This window comes from Bos indicus, chromosome 21 (assembly GCF_029378745.1).
Source record: "Bos indicus isolate NIAB-ARS_2022 breed Sahiwal x Tharparkar chromosome 21, NIAB-ARS_B.indTharparkar_mat_pri_1.0, whole genome shotgun sequence".
Classification (NCBI taxonomy): Eukaryota; Metazoa; Chordata; class Mammalia; order Artiodactyla; family Bovidae; genus Bos; species Bos indicus.
Genome location: NC_091780.1, coordinates 44,566,460 through 44,586,698, shown reverse-complemented (window position 1 = coordinate 44,586,698; position 20,239 = coordinate 44,566,460). Strand labels below are relative to the sequence as shown.

The following is a 20,239-nucleotide window of genomic DNA, read 5'->3' as shown; positions in this document are numbered from 1 at the left end:
AGCTGAGGAAAGGAGAATAAAGTACCAAGAAAAGCTAGAACAAGATCATTGCTAAAATATTTGTTTCTGGGTTTATTATTTTATTCAAAAGTCTAGGAAGTGACCGGTCTAGAATGTGGCAGCAAACTGCTGTTAATCCCATTTACATTTTCAGAGTTGGGATCCAGGTTTTCAGGTTTGTTATGGGACTTTATGCAAAACTGGGCAAATCGATAGCATTCTAAAAATGCCGTCTGTTCTCCAGCTCCCCTCCTGGTCACAAACAAGCGAGGCTGGCGCTGGGCTCGCCCGGCTCCTAGAGCGAGGGGTAAACCCGGCCGGGAGAGGGACTGGGGAGAAGGGCTGTCCCGGGGGCGGTCCCGGGGCGGAGCCTGGGCGGGGCCCGTGACGCGTGGAGTCGGCCGGCTCAGGGGCTGGACCTCAGCTTCTCCCCGCCTGGGGCCGCCGCCGCCGCACCAGTGGTGGCTCCACATTTCCAAAAGGGGCCCTCCGACTCTTCACTGGGCCAGTCTGGCGCTGAGTCGCGGAGCTCCACACAACTTCCGCTGGTCTCTAAACGGGATCCCTTCTCCCCAGAGTTGCGGGCAACTTTCCCCTCTCCCTGGTGCCGCGGTGGCTTGGGGACCGTGGCCGCCGCAGGTAGCTGAACTCCGGGCCACGCTCCCCGCGTCTCGGCTGAGCGCACACGCAGGTCGCTCTCTGCACGCTGGGGGTCCCCAAGCTCGGCTTTGCGGGCGGGATGCCCCTAGGACATATCATGAGGCTGGATCTAGAGAAAATCGCCCTGGAGTACATCGTGCCCTGTCTGCACGAGGTCGGCTTCTGCTACCTGGATAACTTCCTGGGCGAGGTGGTGGGCGACTGCGTCCTGGAGCGCGTGAAGCAGCTGCACTGCAACGGGGCCCTGCGGGACGGCCAGCTGGCCGGGCCCCGCGCCGGCGTCTCCAAGCGGCACCTGCGGGGTGATCAGATCACGTGGATCGGGGGCAACGAGGAAGGCTGTGAGGCCATCAATTACCTCCTGTCCCTCATCGATAGTCTGGTCTTGTACTGCGGGAGCCGGCTGGGCAAATACTACGTCAAGGAAAGGTCCAAGGTAGGACGCGCGCGGGCGCCCAGCCGCTGTTGCAGCCCGCGGAGACGGGGGACGTTCGGAGTCCGTTGTGTGTCGCCTTGGCAGGGCTGCAATCGAACTTTAGTTTTTAAACAAGAAGCAAGAAGTCCGCCTGCCCCCTACCTCCGCCCCTCACGTTTCCATAGGTTATTAGAAACGTTATGTATGATTTGAGACACACTGGAACTCATGATCTTAAATGTCTGCTTTCAAGTCACTTATTTAATAGTGCCCTTCAGACCTTCATTGTGTTCAGAGGGGATTACAACAGAAGCGCTTTTAGAGAATTCTAGAGACAGTGTGATTTCACAGTGTGGCATTTGGTTTGTGGAGTCTGGCAGATGTGAGGAGAATTTGATCTGTAAAAGAGTAAGGCTCATCCTCACTTTTGAGTGCTGCCCTTGGCTTGTTGCATCCAGGACATTGTTTGATCATCCAGTTGATGTGAAAATTCTCTCCTGGTTTTGAGCCCCAGCCACCACTTACCTTTCCTGTCAATTACTGGGGAAATCCACTCAGAACAACCAGTTGAGTGATCAGGAGAGGGTGGTCAAGTACCTCTGGAAAGAAACCATGTTTTGTTCACATCCCAGCAGTCACTCCTTAGGTGGTAATTTTTCTTGGAAACGTTTACAGGTAGATTGGCAGAACTATGGGAACGTGGAGTACCATAATGTCGGTGCATGTACATTATGCTGGGATAGTCCAGCTACTCAAGTGTTCCCTACAAATGATAATCCAGCCAGTTTTCCAGAGTAGTTCTGAGTGATTTATACTCCTTTTATTGTAGACCCCGTCAAGGGGCACTTACAGCTGTAGAGAAGTTTTACTTTAACACAGTGAGGCAAAAATACTAGTGTGAGAAGGAAGGTGAGCATTCACCTATGTACCACTCTGTGACACTGCGTGTAGTATTCTTCAATTTAAGATTGCTCCTGCGATATTAATAAAACACACCATTGTTGTCTCATTTGTCCCATAAGCTGAAAGGAACAATTTTTATAAAGGACAAATGGTGGAGACTGGAAGTGCATAGAAAGGAAGGGGTTGGATTGATCAAGTACAACAGGGGAGAGATTGCAGTTACCTTTCCAGCCAGGAGGACATGGTTAGACTATCTGAAAACACTGTTTTTAATAGAATGCAAATAAAGTAAATCTTAGAAGGAAATGCTGCTTCCTAACATTTGATTGAGGGAAAGCTCAGTTAGCTGGTCTCTGTAGAATATTTATGGTAAAGTGTCTCTTTACTCCTGTCCCATCATTTTGGTGCTGGGCTAGAGAACCGTTTGTCTTGATTAGTTTTGTTTCTGCACTTGTTTTGTGAATGACTGGGCCTTTCGGATGGGGGAGGGGTCTGGCTAGCCTCAGGGCTGTAGAGGTGCTTGTGGCTTCAACCTGAAACAGCAGATGGCTTCTCTTCAGTTTTTCAAAGTTTCTTTCAAATGTTGTTATGAAATTCACTCCCAGCATTATAGAAATGGAATTTGCTCAGCAAGAGATCAGAATTAATTGATAGAAAGAGGCCACTAACATATTTAAAAGTTAATTTTTTTGTTTTTGTTTTTATTTTTATTGTAGATTTGACTTAACAGACAGTTGTAGGGTTTTAAGCTAGAATTTAACTCCACAAATTGAATGAAAAGCATTGTGTACCTCTGAGTAAAGGGGAAAAAAAAAAAGATCTCTACATATGATTCTTCAATTATGGATTATCATCTGGGTATAACAAAACTTCAGTTAACCCTTTCAGAAGGTGACTGAATTGTAAAGAGAAAATTCATCTTTTGGCCAATGAAGAGACCTCTATCCATACTTTGATTTTCAGCTTTCCTTTAGCTGTTTGGCACAAAGCTCTTTATTTCTGCTCTTTAGATAATCACCTGTAAACTGGGATATTCCCTGGCCAGCTAGAACCAAATGTAGACCAAGCTTGAGCAAACCATTATTATACTAAAAAAAAAAAAAAAGTTTGGTTGGTTTGTATAAAAAAGTCTCCTTAGTAATGTCTTGTGGCCCCTCAGTCTCTTACTTGAAGTTCATTATTGAAGCATTATAGAAACACATTTCATTTTTACATGATTTATAATAGTTCTACCTTAATTTAACCTTATTTACTTCTCTTCCCTCAACTGAATGCCTTACTCTACTGCTTCCCAGGGAGTGATACCGACCCAGTTTCTGCTCCATCCTCAAAGCAGGTTTTCAGTAAAAACTAAGTTTTTTAAAGGAAGAATTTGTACATTTATTTTAAACATTTATTTGTAACTTTTTTTACAGAAATTTTCAAACATATGTGTGTAGAGAGGCTAGTGTAATGAGCTCCCATCATCCATTTTCAACAATTGCCAACAGATACATTTATGTATTTTAGACCAGTTGTTTTTTAGGTACTTGGAATTTATTTGTGTTAGGCTTAATCAATCCTGATTAAGCACTTTTCCCCCTGAACTTTTAAAGGTCATTGAACAGTGTAATAATGCTTTTTATCTCGATGAAAGAATTACTAGAGGCATTGGGAATAGAATAGGAATATATACTAGTCCTAAAATTGAAATTGTAGAAGCGTATGGAAAGAAATATTAAAGGGTTCCTTCCCCTCCCTGCGACAAAAGTTGTTACTGATCAAAATTTATCTACCTCCGCTTTGTTAGAAAAAAATCCAGGGGTGCTGAAGACTCTCCAGGGAGGACGATTCCATGATACACAGCAGTATGGTGCCCCCTAACTTCAAGTACTATCATTGCTCTCAGGCTATGAAAAGATTTCTTATCTGTTACTCCCTTTTGGGTAATTTTGAGCATATCCAAGATAAATATTGGTTCTACTTTGCTTCTCTTGCTTTAGCTGCCTAGATGTTGGAAGTGGCTGTCTTCCAGAGGACCTGTAGTTTATAGAACCCAGAGTCCTTCTGTTTGAAGTATCTCACTGTAGACTCACTAGTTAATAACTCTAATAATAATAGCTACCTTTTAATGAGCAGTTGGTTCCATCTGGCACTGTGCTAAGCACTCTTCAGACACTATCTGTCTGACTTAGTCTTCAGAACCATAATCTTTGGCAAACTGAGTGATTAAATCATCTGCCCAAGGTGATGAAGTCAGCAGTGAATGCAGTTGGTCACAGGGGTTAGGGATTTGGACTTAACCTTGACTAACCTTGTAGCCGTAGGTAAGTTTCAGTTTTCACCAAGTGCAAAGTGAAAGATACTACCTTACAGTTTGAGGGGTGGGGGGATTGGTGAAGAAGCATGAAATAAGATAATGAACATAAAATTCTTATCAGAATTCTGAGCCTTCATAAATGTTAAAAGAGGAGATTTGGGATTCTGACCCGGTTCTGTTTGAGCCTAGAGTTTGCTTTTGACTCTTAGGCTCCTAAGAGTCTACATTCCCTCCTTTCATTCCCTCAGCATGGGGAATTTTGCTGGGGTAGGGAGACAAAGAGCTTACACTCACTTGTACTTTTGAGTTGTAGGACCCTCTGGCTTACACTTGATCAATTCTCCAGTTTAAAAAAAAAACAAACCCCAAATATTGAAGTGGGTCTGTTAAGTACATTTGAAGAAGAGAATGGAATGCTGTGCTAATGTTTTCCTACTGTTATTTGCAGGAAACGCATTTATTAACAAAGTTGGTTGTTAGGGTCCCCAACTGGAGTAGCTCTGGATGATGGGGTTATGGGATTTGTATTGTGAATCAACAGGTCAGTCCTCCCCTGGAAACTGTACAGAGAAATGATGAAACAACCATAAGTTGTGGATAACAAAAAATATATCACAAATGGTGGGTTTGTTCCTTCACTGCTAGAGCAGTGACAGTTTTGGCTCTTCCTTCTGTGATGTCAGGAATATTCATGACTTGATGGAGCTCATCGTGGTTGCAAACTGCCTTAAGCAAACCTGGGATAATGAATTTCAAAGAATAGAATCTCTCTCAGGACCCAAGTGCAGGAAATGCGGTTGGGGTTCACAGAAGCCTGGAGCCATGAACTGTGAACCAGAAAGTCCTTAATGTACCGGAAAGCAGGTGTATTAGTTCTTGTTTCTGGCACTCTATGGCCTTCCTATTTGCTTCTTTGCTTGCACGCTATTTCTTGCCATCTCTGATTTCCTATGCAGTTGGCTCAAGATGGCTGCCTTAGAATGCTCATTTCAGCCTCAGTTTGATTTCAACAGAGACCTGACTAACATTCTAGGAACCCTTTTTCATTTCCTGAGAGAAAGTATTATGGGCTCACTGTGGCTCAGAGGATCCATCAGCCTTGGGTGGGGATGGTTGAGGGGTCATGTGGAATCATACATAACAAATACAGGTTACCAGGGCCTGTAAGAGGTGCAGTTCTTAGAGTACAGGGTTTGGGGCCTAGACATCATACTTGGTGTCTCTGCAACTAAAATCTTAAAAATTTATCTGTCAATGAGGTATTTCAGGGGAAGGAGGCAGTAAATTTTAAAGCATGGGAACATCTTTCTATAAGGATGTGAGGATTCTTATAAAAGGTTTTCTATTTGAAAGTCACTTAGCTCTTGGAGGAAGAAAATAATTTACAGAATACAACCTTAGTGAAGCAAGTTTCTCCACAGGGTGAGTTTTCATAGAGTTCTTTGTGTATTTCATTGAATGACACTTAGGAACACAGAAAAGGTGTGTGTGTATGTTTCCTTTATCATTTCTATTGTTCAATTTTGGGCCACTGGCCACTGCAGCCTTGTCTGCTTGCAGTGAAGCGGGAAATCAGGAGGTATCAATTTAATTTATTCATTCACAAATCATTAAATATCTTACACTGCAGTCCATCTGTATGTGGATGGGAGAAAGGAGATGGAAAGGGATGATAAAAGCACCTAAAGAAGTAAGCTGAAAGTGGAGTGGCATAAAATAGTTGTTACCAACTTTGCTGTCTCTTTTTCTGGTTTAACAGGCCACTTTTACACTGATGGGTCATTTTAGTTTCTCTTCTTTGACCTTTCTCCAGTTTCTCTATTTACTAAACGTGAAGTGACTAAAACTATTAGGATTTTAATGATAAAGTTTTTTGCACCTAGGGAGGTATCAGAAGGAGCCCAGCTGGCTCAGTGGTAAAGAACCGACCTGCCAATGCAGAAGATACGGGTTTTATTCCTGATCTGGGAAGATCCCCTGGAGGAGGAAATGGCAATCCACTCCAGTATTCTTGCCTGGGAAATTTCATGCACAGAGGAGCCTGGTGGACTACAGTCCATGGGGTTGCAAAGAGTTGGACATGACTGAGCGAATAACAGTTAGGTGGGAATTACGTAGCCTGTCTGTGCATTCAACTTTTGGATGTCATGAACTATTTCCCTTTCTGACCTTACTCAGCTCAAGCAAAATTTGTAAATTCTTTCCTGATTCTGGGCTTCCCTGGTAGCTCAGACGGTAAAGAATCTGCCTGCAGTGCGGGAGACCCAGGTTCAATCCTTAGGTCAGGAACATCCCCTGGTGAAGGAAATGGCAACCCACTCCAGGATTCTTGCCTGCAAAATCCCATGGACAGAGGAAGCTGACAGACTACAGTCCATGGGGTCACAAAGAGTCGGACACGACTGAGTGACTTAACTTCCTTCCTGATTCTAGACTCTGGCTAGAAGAATTTCAGATATTATTCAGATGCATATTATTACAACTCTATCCTGAAAATGCTCCATGTCTGGGAGACTTCTCTGATGAGCTTAAAACTGGGGATGGAGTTTAACCCATAAGGAGCAGAGCACATTGGAGAAGCATCTCCAAGCACCCCAGCATCCTGGCATTGGAGGTTAAAGGTCAGAGAACACCTCACCTGTGGCCCATGTTTGCTCAGTTTGGCAAGACCTCTGCTTTTGACTCACCTTTGTGGCCTCCAATAAATTAAATGACAGTTTGACCTGTGTCTATTGAACACCAAGGAGCAGCTTGCAGGTTAGCACAACACAGAAGGTTATTAATTCTTCATTAATTATAGGTCTAGACTTGATAATTCCTTTATAGCAGTACGTTGTGCTGCTGCTGCTAAGTCGCTTCAGTCGTGTCCGACTCTGTGCAACCCCATAGACGGCAGCCCACCAGGCTCCCCCGTCCCTGGGATTCTCCAGGCAAGAACACTGGAGTGGGTTGTCATTTCCTTCTCCAATGCATGAAAATGAAAAGTGAAAGTGAAGTCACTCAGTCATGTCCGACTCTTCACGACCCCATGGACTGCAGCCTTCCAGGCTCCTCCATCCATGAGATTTTCCAGGCAGGAGTACTGGAGTGGGGTGCCATTGTACTTTGTGGCTGTTAACTAATATTGCTCTAAGAAACGAATGTCATTTTTCTCTAGTGTTTGTCAAATGTGCATGTTCTGACAGTAATGATAGTTCAGATGTATTCTGCTGGACAACTGCCGGGGGTGCCCAGTGGGTAGCTGAATCCAGAGACACTAGAATTGTAAATTCGACAGACAAATCATTTTATGATGCCAGACTAACGAATTCAACTTTGGTAGATTGCCAGGAGCCGTTATTTTGGCTCAGATTCAGAGCTATGTGTCTGTTTGCCAAGCAAGATTAGTTAGCTTGGTTCATTATACATAGAATTTGTACCTTCTTTCCCTTGATTATTTTGATCTTAAACCAATGTGGCTCTTAGCTCAATTTGTATCATCTTTTGATATTGATTTGTGAGCAAGTTCCTATTCTTGTTTTTGGTGAACTGGTAGTGATGGAGTGTCATATTTTTTACCCCCTGCCCCACCCAACCCCAGCCTTACAGATACATGAGTTTGCAGTTGTTGATTGCAAGCTTTCAGATCTTGTTCTGGATTCATTTTGTTCCTACTTACTGAGTGTCCTCCAGGTTCAGAACAATGTTAATACCTCCTTAAGTCAAACCAATTTAATTTTAACTTTTTATCTTTATAAGATTTTTAAAGGTTACTTTCCATTTACAGTTACTACAAAATATTGGCTACATTCCCTTTGTTGTACAATACATCCTTGAGCCTGTCTTACAACCAGTAGCTTGTAGCTCCCACTCTCTCACCTGGATGTTGTCTCCCCCTCCTCCTCACTAGTGACCACTAGTGAGTTTTGGTCTCACGAGCAGTTTGGGCTCGTAAATCTACTTCTTTTTTGTTATATTTCTTCATTTGTTGTACTTTTCAGATCCCACATACAAGCGATATCATACAGTGTTTGTCTTTTTCCATCTGATTTATCTCACTTAGCACAATGCCCTCCAAGTCCGTCCATGTTGCTGCAAGTGGTAGAATTTCATTCTGTTTTATTGCTGAGTGGTATTCCGTTGTATATACGTACCGCATCTTCTTTATCCATTTGTCCATAGACACTTGGGTTGCTTCCATATTTTGGCTGTTGTAAATAATGCTGCTATACACATTGAGGTTAATGTATCTTTTTAAATTAGCGTTTTCATTTTCTTTGGACATATACCCAGGATGGGAATTGCTGGGTCATCAGTTCAGTTCAGTTCAGTCGCTCAGTCGTGTCCGACTCTTTGCGACCCCATGAACTGCAGCACACCAGGCCTCCCTGTCCATCACCAGCTCCCGGAGTTCACCCAAACTCACGTCCATCGAGTCGGTGATGCCATCCAGCCATCTCATCCTCTGTCGTCCCCTTCTCCTCCTGCCCCCAATCCCTCCCAGCATCAGAGTCTTTTCCAATGAGTCAACTCTTCGCATGAGGTGGCCAAAGTACTGGAGTTTCAGCTTTAGCATCATTCCTTCCAAAGAACACCCAGGGACTGATCTCCTTTAGAATGGACTGGTTGGATCTCCTTGCAGTCCAAGGGACTCATACGGTAGTTTTATTTTTCGTCAAATCAATTTTTCATTCTTTAGAGGATGCAATGATCACAGTTTCTCAAATTCTGGAGTAAATGTACCTATCTCATTTCAACTCTTATTTTTGTTTCCAAAATGAAACTCAAATGCTATTACCATATAGGAATAATCCCCAGATACAAAGATTCAAGGGATATGAGAGCAGTCTTGATTATTTGCCAGTGGGAAGAAGACAAATTGAAAAATTTGATTCCAGGTGTCAGTGACATTTATTTTTAGTTTTTTTAGGGCAAATTGAAATTGTTTTGAAGTATTCAAGATAATACTCTTCTTTTTGAGCATTGCTTGGAAATAGTAAAGATACACTGTACTGTTTGAAACAGTCTGGACATTTTCGGGGAGCTTGCTTGTGTTCTCAAGACACAGAGAACATTCTTACCTTGCCCCTCCCTCCACGTTCCCTCCATGTCCCCTCCCAGTTCTACTCATCTGTCTAGTCAAACCTGAGGGACTATTACTCAGAAATCTCAATACCCAACACAAAGTTGGCAGTCTTTTTTTTTTTTTTGGATGACTTTCCTATTGATATTGTTTTGCTGGTTAATTTGATTGTTTTGGAGTAGATAAAACTGTTTTAAACATTGAAGGTTCAGTAAGGAACATGTAGTAGTCTTGGTTAAAATCTGGCTATTTTGTGCTGTTTTAGCTTTTGAAGGCTCACGGTGGATACTTAAGTTTTGTCTTTAAAAAAAAAAAAAACAAAAAACTAAATTTTGTCTTGTGTAGTATTGTAGAAATCCTTGAGGAGGGAAGTCTTTTAAAGATACGAAATCACCTGCCTTTGGTTCTTGTCCTCCTTGTGATCCATTTTAAAGTGTTTTGCTAGAGTGTTAAGTAATGTACAACTGAACGCTAATCATGCAGTCTCCATGCTCAACAAAAAAAAATCAAAAAACCCGAGTGCTTTCTCCCCATTGTCTACCCTTTATGCTGTGAACTTAGTGTGCTATTTAAGTTTCTCCACTTCTGACCCCATCTGACCTTTCTACATTTAATCTCCCACTGACAGCCTTCCTTCCCTCCGGATCCCTGAAGTGCTAGAATCTGATTTGCCAGGCAAACCAGGCGTCCCCATTGTCTTGTCCTCAAAATCCATCTTAGTGCCTTTCCATGAAGTTCCCTCCTGCTCCCTAGAACTCTGTGGGTGGCTCAACCTGGGCCGCCCCAGTAGGCTTATTTCTTTGGCTGCTTACCCTGCCCCTCATTTACTTATAAATTCTTTGACGGCAGAGACTTTTAAGCTTGATATATGCTTTTAGTGCCTCCCCACAGTCCTCTACTGTTGACTTAATTTCATCTTTAAAAGGAATTTTGATTTTAAGGATGTCAGAGTATCAAAAAGAAAAGTTATAAATATTTTGTTAGGCCAAAAAGAAAGATTTTCAACTTGGCCCCTAATTTGATACTAAAGGGTTTAACTATTTTATTACATTAACAGGCTGTGAGGGACCAGCTGATAGGAGAGACTTTGGCTTTGTAAGTTTTTTTTCTCAGTTTTGAAAGTCTATGCTTTGCCCTAGAAAGTACCAAGTTGCCCTCAGATTCTGGCAGCTTGTACTTAGTGGTCAGACTCAGAGAAGCCTGGGACTACGAGACGAGGATTCCAGTTTCTGGTCCTCACTCGGTCCCTTACAAGTAGCATCTCAGGACCTCAATTTCCACTTCTCTAGGAAGGAAGTCAATTTTTATTTTTATATTTGAACTTTAGTCAGCACCTTACTAAGCACTGGGATGGACATTTTATATTTTATTTTGTCTCACTGTGTTCAGTTCTCTGAGCCTCACTTTCCTCATCTATAACACGGGTACAATAATAAATATCTACATCCAGATGATAAGGAATTAAATGAAAACTGAGACTAAGATTTCATTTGAGAGAGCAGATAAGTATTTTCAGTGCCTCTGATTACATTTCTGGAAAAGAGATCTGACTCTATCAGCAGTCATACCTCAATGCTGACGTGACAGTAATCCTCAGCAATGCTACAGAGTTGCAGTTGGAATGTTTCCTGCTAATTTCAAGAATCATGCTGCAAAGCCTGTGCCAGAAGCTGCCCTGTAGAAATTCCTCTGACTTCCTGCTCTACCCATCACCTCCTGTTCTCTGAGTTAACTAATTGTTGTTTATTGTTCAGCTAAGTTGTGTCCCACTCTTTGCAACCCCATGAACTGCAGCACGCCTGGCTTCCCTGTCCTTTACTATCTCCCTGAGTTTGCTCACACTCATGTCCACTGAGTCAATGAAGCCATCCGACCATCTCATTCTCTGTCACTCCCTTCTCCTCTCCCAGCATCAGGGTCTTTTCCAATGAGTCAGCTCTTCACATCAGGTGGCCAAAGTAATGGAGCTTCAGCTTCAGCATCAGTCCTTCCAATGAATATTCAGGGCTGATGTCCTTTAGGATTGACTAGTTTGATCTCCTTTCAGTCCAAGGGACTCTCAAGAGTCTTCTCCAACACCACAGTTCGAAAGCATCAATTCTTTGGTGCTCAGTCTTCTTTATGGTCCAACTCTCACATCCATACATGACTACTGGAAAAACCATAGCTTTGACTATATAGACCTTTCTTGGTAAAGTGATGTCTCTGCTTTTTAAATACAGTGTCTAGATTTGGCATAGCTTTTCTTCCAAGGAGCAAGCGTCTTTTAATCACTGTCCACGGTGATTTTGGAGCCCAAGAAAATGAAATCTGACACTATTTCTACTTTTCCCCCATCTATTTGCCGTGAAGTGATGGGACTGGATACCATAATCTTAGTTTTTTGAATGTTAAGTTTTAAGCCAGCTTTTCCACTCTCCTCTTTTACCTTCATCAAGAGCCTCTTTAGTTCCTCTTCACTTTCTGCCCTTAGAGTGGTATCATCAGCATATCTGAGGTTGTTCATATTTCTCCCAACAATCTTGATTCCAGCTTGTGAGTTAACTAGTGCAGATGACTAATTCTAATTCCCCTTGACTTTTTATCATTTAGGCTGAGGCATTGCACAGAAACTTTTGGTTTGTCACAAAATAGCCATGATTTCTCAAAGTGTGGTGGTTGGAGCAGGAGCAGCAGCAGCAGCAGCAGTTTCCCAGAAACCTATTGGAAATGCATAGTCTTGAGCTTCTCCCCAAACCTAGTGAACCAGAAACTCACAATCCTCCAGGCATTTCTCTTACAGGCTGAAGCTGGAGAACCACTGAGTGAAAAAATATGAGGAGGCTAAATGGGGATGTTATTCTATTTTTCTGTAGTTTCTCCATCGGTGAAAAAATCAGTTCCATCAGTTGATTCAATCTGAACTTATTCACAGTGAAAACTAAAAAGTACAAGTGTTTTTGGTTCATTTGGGAAATTTTTGAGAAGAGCACTTTAACATGTTAAGTACACACACACACACACACACACACACACACCTCCATGATTTATCTGTTATTTGTTCCAATAAAGTTAAGTTTTCAAAACCAGGATTGGAGTGGAATTTGGAGCCAAGTCTCTCCTGTTATGTTGAATGAAGGGGAGCAGTCTTCGTTAATATCAGTATGTGCACAGTACTGCTCCCCTATCTGTATTCTGCAGCCCAGCAAGAAGTGTGAGCTGAAGGCATGAAGGAGAACAAGAAAGAACCGTAATAATTTGGGAACAAACTGGAGAAGAGCAGATGATTCTCTCTGTATGGAGCGTCTATTATGCGCAAACTGAACACCACACAGAAGCCTAAGGTCTGACCGTCTGACCCTCTGGGGTAAGATGGCTGAGGTGTGGGATTCTAAGGGAGGGGAAACCTGAAAAGGGATCCAACTTGATCAGAATCAAAGGTCTGACTCATTAGAAATCTGAGAGTAGCTGGCACTTGCCTTTTTTGCATGCAGGACTTTGAGTTCTCAGTAATGCAGTGTGAGCCCATATTTGGTAAGTCACGAGTATCCTCTGAGAATCCTTTGTTGTGTTATCTTGGAATTGAAGGAAGACAATTTCACTCATGGTCACTCTGGAAATAATTGCACATGTTTTCAGTGATCAGCCTTTTCCTGATATTTCTGAAGCACGGTTTAGTGGTGGAAAGACCATGTTTGGTTCTATAATGTCCCGCAAGTTGCTTTTTGCCTCTCTCAGTTTCCACATTTGTGAAATGGAGCTTTTTTTTGAAGCCCCATCTTGAAGGGACATTGCTGCTGCTGTTCAGCTGCTAAGTCGTGTCTGACTCTTGGCGACCCCATAGACTACAGCATGTGAATGGACTTGGGGACAATTAAATTAACCATCACTGCCCCCTAGACTCAGAGTCAGGCATTCCTTTATTTCTAGTCCCCTTGCTGCTCACCAGGGTACTTTATACATTTCTCTCAGAAGAGCCTTTTATTTTCCACCCATCTGAGTGGTCCTCTGGATCTCACCCCTGTTGAAAGCCACAGTGGGTCTATATCCAGTGTGTTCTAATTAATATGATATTAAAAAGTTCTGTACTTGGTGAATTCTAATTAATTGTGTAGTGGTAGTCAAGCCTCTCCTGAATAAGCTTTACACCCCAGGAAGGAAATTTTGTCTCATCCCTTGGATTCCTGGGAGTTGACTAAGTGTTGCCCTTTGTATTTCCTTTAAAGTTTTTTCTTGATTGGTCATTTACCTTCTGACTTTGAAATAGTCTGAAGACCTTAGCTGGTGTTGACCTGAGCTAAAAAAAAAAACAAGATCCTGGAGAGGCTGACTTCCTCCCGCAGACCTTGGGGTGGGACCTGGGGATGAGACTGATGATTGACCACCTGCATCCCAAGCAGATATGGGGCCACAGTTTAGAGCGGGATTGAGCTCTGCAGTGTGAATAACCCATCAAAGACCACTACTGTTTTGCTTCAGGATTGAGTGTTTCCTTTGCTCTTTGCTTTTGTTGAAATACAGCCCCCCCCACCCCAAAATCCCCAGCCCCGGCTTTCTCACCTCTGCCCTGGAGCTTTTAGTTCACAGACTCAACACTGAGCACACTCCTTTTTCTTTTTTTCGCATTTTATGATTTTCTATCATTAGGCAAAGGGTGACAGGCAAGGGTGAGAGTAAGTAGACACCTCAAGAAGAACTGAAGATCTTAGTTCTCTCAAAAAGGAGGTGAATTGGTTAATATCAGACATTAGATAAGCTGCGCTGGTAAAGCATGACGTCATTCTCTAACTGGGTTCTGAAAAGCCGGTTACTTAAACTCCTTGTGCCTCAGTTCCTGATCTGTAAAACGGAGGTGATAATGGTCCCCACCTTATGGAGTTATTATGAATAGCGAATGAGGTAGTATTTGTGAAGCACATAGAACAGTGTCAGGCACGTACAAATGTTTGCTCAGTAAATAAATGTGCCTCCTGAGTTACATGAATTCTGGTTCTGACTTGCTGAGTGCCATTCCTTTCATTCAGCAGATCTATTTCCAAGTGCTGAAATTCAAATGTGAATATAAGATCTGGTTTCCTAGAAAGTTCTTTAACTTTACTTTTTCCAACATAGTTACACTGTCCCAAGTCTCTTCAAATTCACTGGGAATTGCAAATAAAGTGTTTCCTGTTTTTCTTAAGAACATTGCTTCAAGGCATTTTTCTTGACATGTTTTGATTGGTAACTATATATTTTTGTATATTACTCAATAAAATCTTGTTTTACCAACTGTATTTAAGTTATCATGGATTCCCTCAAGTGTTTTAGGATTCATTCCAGATGAAAAGTTAAAGCCAACCATACTTAATTCTCTGACAATCCTGTGGTCATAAACATTCTTTTTTTTTTTTCCTCTTCAGCTCAAAGTCTTTAGAAAGCCACATGTAAAGTTTTATTTACTGATAAGTCTGTTTCTCACATCAAAGGAAGTTAAATGGGGGAGTTCCTACACCCATACTGCCTTAAGGATTACTCATGAATTTGTTTTTCTGTAGGACTGGGATAACTTCTAGATCGCTATGATAGCTTCCAGGGTTAACAACTTCTACTGAAAACTTGTGGGCAGGGTGACTCAGGACAGATGGCCACTAGTTCACCTTCCCCTTAACCTGGAGATTAAATGAGAGAATGTATGTAAATTGCCACGCTCAAGTGCTCCTTGGCTACATGGGTCTTCAGGAAATAACAGTTGTTAGGATTTTGGGGAAAGGTCTCAGAATGGAGAGGGTTAAATGGCCTTAACCCAGGGCCTGGCTGACTTTCGGGGATTTCATAATTGCAAGGAAGCCCTTACTGAGAACATTTCTCTGGTGACTCGGGTGGGGATGGGGGAGGGCGCTCCCGTGCCGGTTATGTGCTCGGGTGTGGGCTGGCTGCCACCCTCACGCAGCGCACGTAGCCCTGTCACTCAGCCGTCACCCTGCTGGCCCGGAGCCAGGCTCCGCGGGAAGGGCTGCCTTCCCAAACCCAAACAGCCTGTATTGCTGTGCCGATGTTCCCGGGCCTGTTTACTGTGCTTAATTGCAGGACTCTGCTTGAATCCCCTCCAAGGAGAGGAATTAAGCACAATTCAAAATGGAGTGACAATAGTCTCTTAAATTCCTGGCCTCTGAGAGTTTCAGTGGCTTCTGGGGGAAGGGTGATTACCTCAAGTTCAGGGTGATTCACTCAGGTTCATGCACGAAGTGCAGGATCCCCTCAAGAGAATTTTGATCTAGTTCAGTCAGACCTTACAGGCCTGTGACTCCTCTGTAATCTTAGGCATGCTTCTGTGTGTGTGTATATATATGCATATTTCTGAGGGTGGGGTGGGAGCCAGCTCTTGAATGTAAGAATCTGAAGGAGCTATTATCACTGAGCTAAGACAACTGAGTAGAAGGTTTCAGAGTCTTGATAGTTGCTGATGATTTGTTGAATCATCCCAAAGTTAGGACCAAGTTCGTAATAAAGAGGGATGCTGATGAAAAAGGTCTACCTGAGAACAGGTTTTCAAGTGAATATGGTAAATTCCCTGCCTTTCTAGGCAGACTGCTCTTGCCTGATAGGAAGGAACCAGCAGGCCCTCTTCACCAGAGCCACTGAGAGTGGCTTATAACTTCTGATTTTTCATTTTCAGAATTACTGAAGCTCCTGCATTTCAACAAAATTTAGGTATGGGGCATAGCAATTATTGTTCTAAATTGGAGGTAACGTTATATGTAGCAGAATTCTGCGTATGTGGGTTCAGGGAGAACATTTTTTAGTGCAGATTTAGGGCATGTGAGGAAGGCAGAAGTTCTCAGCGTAGAAATAGAATTAGTAGAAGGTATTTGCGTGAATAACTTGGGGCTTGTTAGAAGGATTACTTGCCTCTTGGATATTGACTGCCTGATGTTCTGAATCTTCTGAACCGTATGGTCAGATGCTGAAACTCTGGGAAGGGGAACGGGTAGCTGGATCCAGCTCTTGTTGTTGCCCACCAAGAGCATATTCCCCATTTCTTCTTCATTCCCTTACATCAGTCTTTAACGTGAGCAGTAGGAGGAAGGAAATAGCTAGACTTGCTCTTAACTAACCAGATAGGTAAAGAGCAAGATGCCAAGATAACTAGTGACGGTTTGTATACTTTTTTCTGAAGTTAGAATGAATATAAAGACTCTAAAGCACTTTTTCTGCTTCTGAGCTGTTCAGCAACACATTGAGAGCTGACTTTTTTCTAAAACTGGCAGCAATGTGAACTGTTTAGTGACATTTTCTTGAAACTCTTGCAGAAGACTTTGTGTAGTTGCAATTATTTTGTAAACATGCCTTTTGAATATTGTATAAATTTTAAGTGATTTAGGTAATATATGTGTTTTAATGTTCTTTAAATATAGTTAATTTACAATATCGTGTGAATTTTGGGTGTGCAGCAGCGTGATTCAGTTATATATGCATGTCTACACACACACATATATTCTTTTTAAGATTCTTTTCCATTAGAGTTTCTTACAAGATATCGAGTAGAGTTTCCTGTGCTATGAAGTAGGTCCTTGTTGGTTATCTATTTTATATGTAGTACTGTGTATATTTTAATCCCAAACTGCTAATTTATCCCCCTCCCTTCCCTTTTGGTAATGATAAGTTTGTTTTCTGGGTCTGTGAGTTCTGTCTAGTAAATAAATTCATTTGTATCATTTATTTTTAAGATTCCATGTATAAGTGATACGATATTTTTCTGATTTAGGTAATATACAATGGACCCATTTCTGGCCAGTAAACTTCATCTATTACATTCTCCACTCTGATTGCTTGGCTGTTTTTCCAAGCTGAACAAGGCTCATGGTCTTGTGTATTTTTTCTCAAGTCTTTACTCTTCTAACATCCTGTGTGGTTGGTGTCTTATGGTATAGTGAGGAAGGATCCTGGGCCCCCTTTGCTGTGTCCGGAGCAGATGTGGGGGAAGAACTTGAGGGGAGAGAGGTTTGGTGAAGGCCTGTGCAGTGTGGATGGCAGTGAAGGATATAGCTGAGCCTGGTAAAGAGAGACAGGGAAAGGACCCCTGTGTAGCTCAGGAAGTGTCACAGACAGTTCCTGGGCTATAGACAGTGATCTCAAAATCCAGCCTGATGTTTTGTTTTGTTTCATTTTTTGTGGCTCTGATTTAACAATTAGGGTTAAAAATATTCAGGAGAGTTTATATACAAATCTGGTTCAGTTACCTGCTACTGTCCTAAAACCTGAAGATTTTTAATGTCTGCCCCTCATTGCCAAGGATAGAAAATTTCCTAGTTGTAGGTAGCATAGCTCACATTCCAGAGTTCTGACACATATATACCTGATCGGCTTCAATATCTTAACTAAGTGAAAGTCGCTCAGTCGTGTCTTGACTCTTTGTGACCCCATGAATATAGCCTGCCAGGCTCCTCTGTCCATAGGATTCTCCAGGCAAGAAGACTAGAGTGGGTCGCCATGCCCTCCTCCAGAGGATCTTCCCATCCCAGGGATCAAACCCAGGTCTGTCACATTGCAGGCAGATTCTTTACCATCTAAGCTACCAGGAAAGCCCAAGAATACTGGAGTGGGTAGCCTATCCCTTCTCCAGGGTATCTTCCTGACTCAGGAGTCGAACTGGGGTCTCCTGCATTGCAGTCAAACTCTTTACCAGCTGAGCTACCAGGGAACCCCTCAATATTTTGTTACTCACAAATGCCACAGGCTATGTGAGTTTCTCAGCCCTGCTTTTGAAGCTGCAAAACACTTAGGTAGGATCAGATCCCCTAAGCGGAGACATTCTGAAGCCCTAGTTGAGGGGAACACAAACATGCACATCGTCAGTGCATATTTTAAAAATAGCTGACATTAAGCAGTGACGGACTTTATTTTCTTGGTCTTCAAAATTACGTGGATGGTGACTGCAGCCATGAAATTAAAAGATGCTTGCTCCTTGGAAGAAAAGCAATGACAAACCTAGACAGAGTATTAAAAAAAACAGAGACATTTCTTTGCCTACAAAGGTCCGTATAGTCAAAGCTATGGTTTTTCCAGTAGTCACACATGGATGTGAGAGCTGGACAGTAAAAAAAAAAAAAAAAGGCTGAGTGCCAAAGAATCGATGCTTTTAAACTGTGGTGCTGAAGAAGACTCTTGAGAGTCCCTTGGACAATAAGGAGATCAAGCCAGTCAATCCTAAAGAAAATCAACCCTGAATATTCATTGGAAGGACTGATGCTGAAGCTGAAGCTCCATTACTTTGGCCACCTGATACGACTCATTGGAAAAGACCCTGATGTTGGAAAAGACTGAAGGCAGAAGGATAAGGCGATGACAGGGGATGAGATGGTTGGATGGTATCACCGACTCAATGGACATGAGTATGAGCGAACTCCGGGAGATGGTGAAGGACAGGGAAGCCTGGCATGCTGCAGTCCATGGGGTCACAAAGAGCTGGACACGACAGCAACAAAGCAGTGTTTGGTATGTGCCAGGCCTCACACTGAGTGCTTTACCTGGACTATCACCTTCAATCCTCATAAGCCCATTTTATAGGTGAGAAAACTGAGATGTGAACAGGTTAAATACAGGTTATTCTGTATTTAGGTTGCATTTTATTAAAGGTATGTTCTGCTTAGGGACCTTCCGTAATTCAAAACAAATCTTTACCAAGATTGGCTGGTATTTCTGTTTCACAGTTGGAGGGGCTTAGTATTGGGCAGTGGACCAAAATACCAGTTTAAAGTTACTCAAACTAGCAGCTTCAAAGTTATGCTCTTTTTAGCAAATTTATATTTATTATAAATTTGGAAAATAAAATGAGATGATTATTGTTTTAATGTGCTAAGTTAAAATTTCTATGAAACACCACTCTCTACCTTAAGATCAAGTCATACTAGTGACTGATGCTGAAGTCATGATGAACAGTACATTTCTGTAGAAATTCTATGTTGCTGACTGTTTTTAACCAAGTGGTGAGTCTCAGTGGAGGGGGGGATGGGACAGATGTATCCTTTTCCCACCTGTGGATCTAAAATGATCCTCATTGCTGGATGGACAGTGGAGGTTGCCAACACCAGTTTTTTGAAGTGGTGTATACATGTGATTGAGCTGTGGTTGGTTTCAATTAAGAGCATTCTGTTTAGGCGCTGGGATGGAAATCCTGAGCTTTCCTTTTTCAACTTTACTTTTGGGATGGATGAGATGGCTTTTCACAAAGCCGACTTAGTAAGAACTCTTAACAGAAACCCTGTTTTCTTTTCCATCTGCAGCATTTGGGGAGCATATTTTGTTACTTGGGTTTGGCTGTTAAAGTTCTATGTCTGTGTACATTTTCAAAGCATCCTTACACATTTCCTGCCAGAATGTGGCCGCCTAGGTATCCAGAGCACCTATCTCTGGTCTGGAGCCAGTCTGGAAGCCTGGGAGGGGTTCACCCCTCTCCACTCATTTTCTTCTGTTTAAAGTTATAGAGAGGCTTCTGGGGATGGAATGGGGATAGGGAGCAGGTGGAGGAGTCCACAATGGGGCCAGAGGAAGGGATGGTGAATGCATAAGGAGACATGTGGATTTATTGGCACATCCAAGGCTAGAACTATAGGACTACATTGTATGTGTAGTGGTCACACTAACACCTTATTAAACTTTTATAAATTTCAAGTATTAATCTAGTCCGGAAGTTTCGATGAGTAAAAAGTCAGCGGTAAGTGAGACTTCCTGCTGATGGGTTTCAGTGTTAACTGCACAGCACATTGTTACTTGATCCTGAAATACTCTGGTGATGTTCTTATTGTTCTGGAGCATTCTCCTCTGTACAGTCTAAAGCCCTTCCCTGCTTGATGAGGTTTGGATAGCAACTCCGTTGACCTGATCAGTTTCCGGGGTTTGTTTCTGCCCCGTGCACGATTTGGCACAGAAACGTGTGACTTGT

At 42.5% G+C, this 20,239-nt stretch overlaps 1 protein-coding gene across 1 annotated transcript in view; it reads left to right on the top strand.

Annotated features, from left to right (window-relative positions):
• Positions 1-423: 423 nt before the first annotated feature.
• The window catches only part of EGLN3 (egl-9 family hypoxia inducible factor 3), a 29,041-nt gene continuing 9,225 nt past the window's right edge, over positions 424-20,239 (top strand). The window contains exon 1 of the mRNA XM_019983746.2: positions 424-1,096. Coding sequence (XP_019839305.2) covers positions 740-1,096 — 357 coding nt within the window. The 5' untranslated portion in view covers positions 424-739. The remainder of the gene's footprint in view (positions 1,097-20,239) is intronic.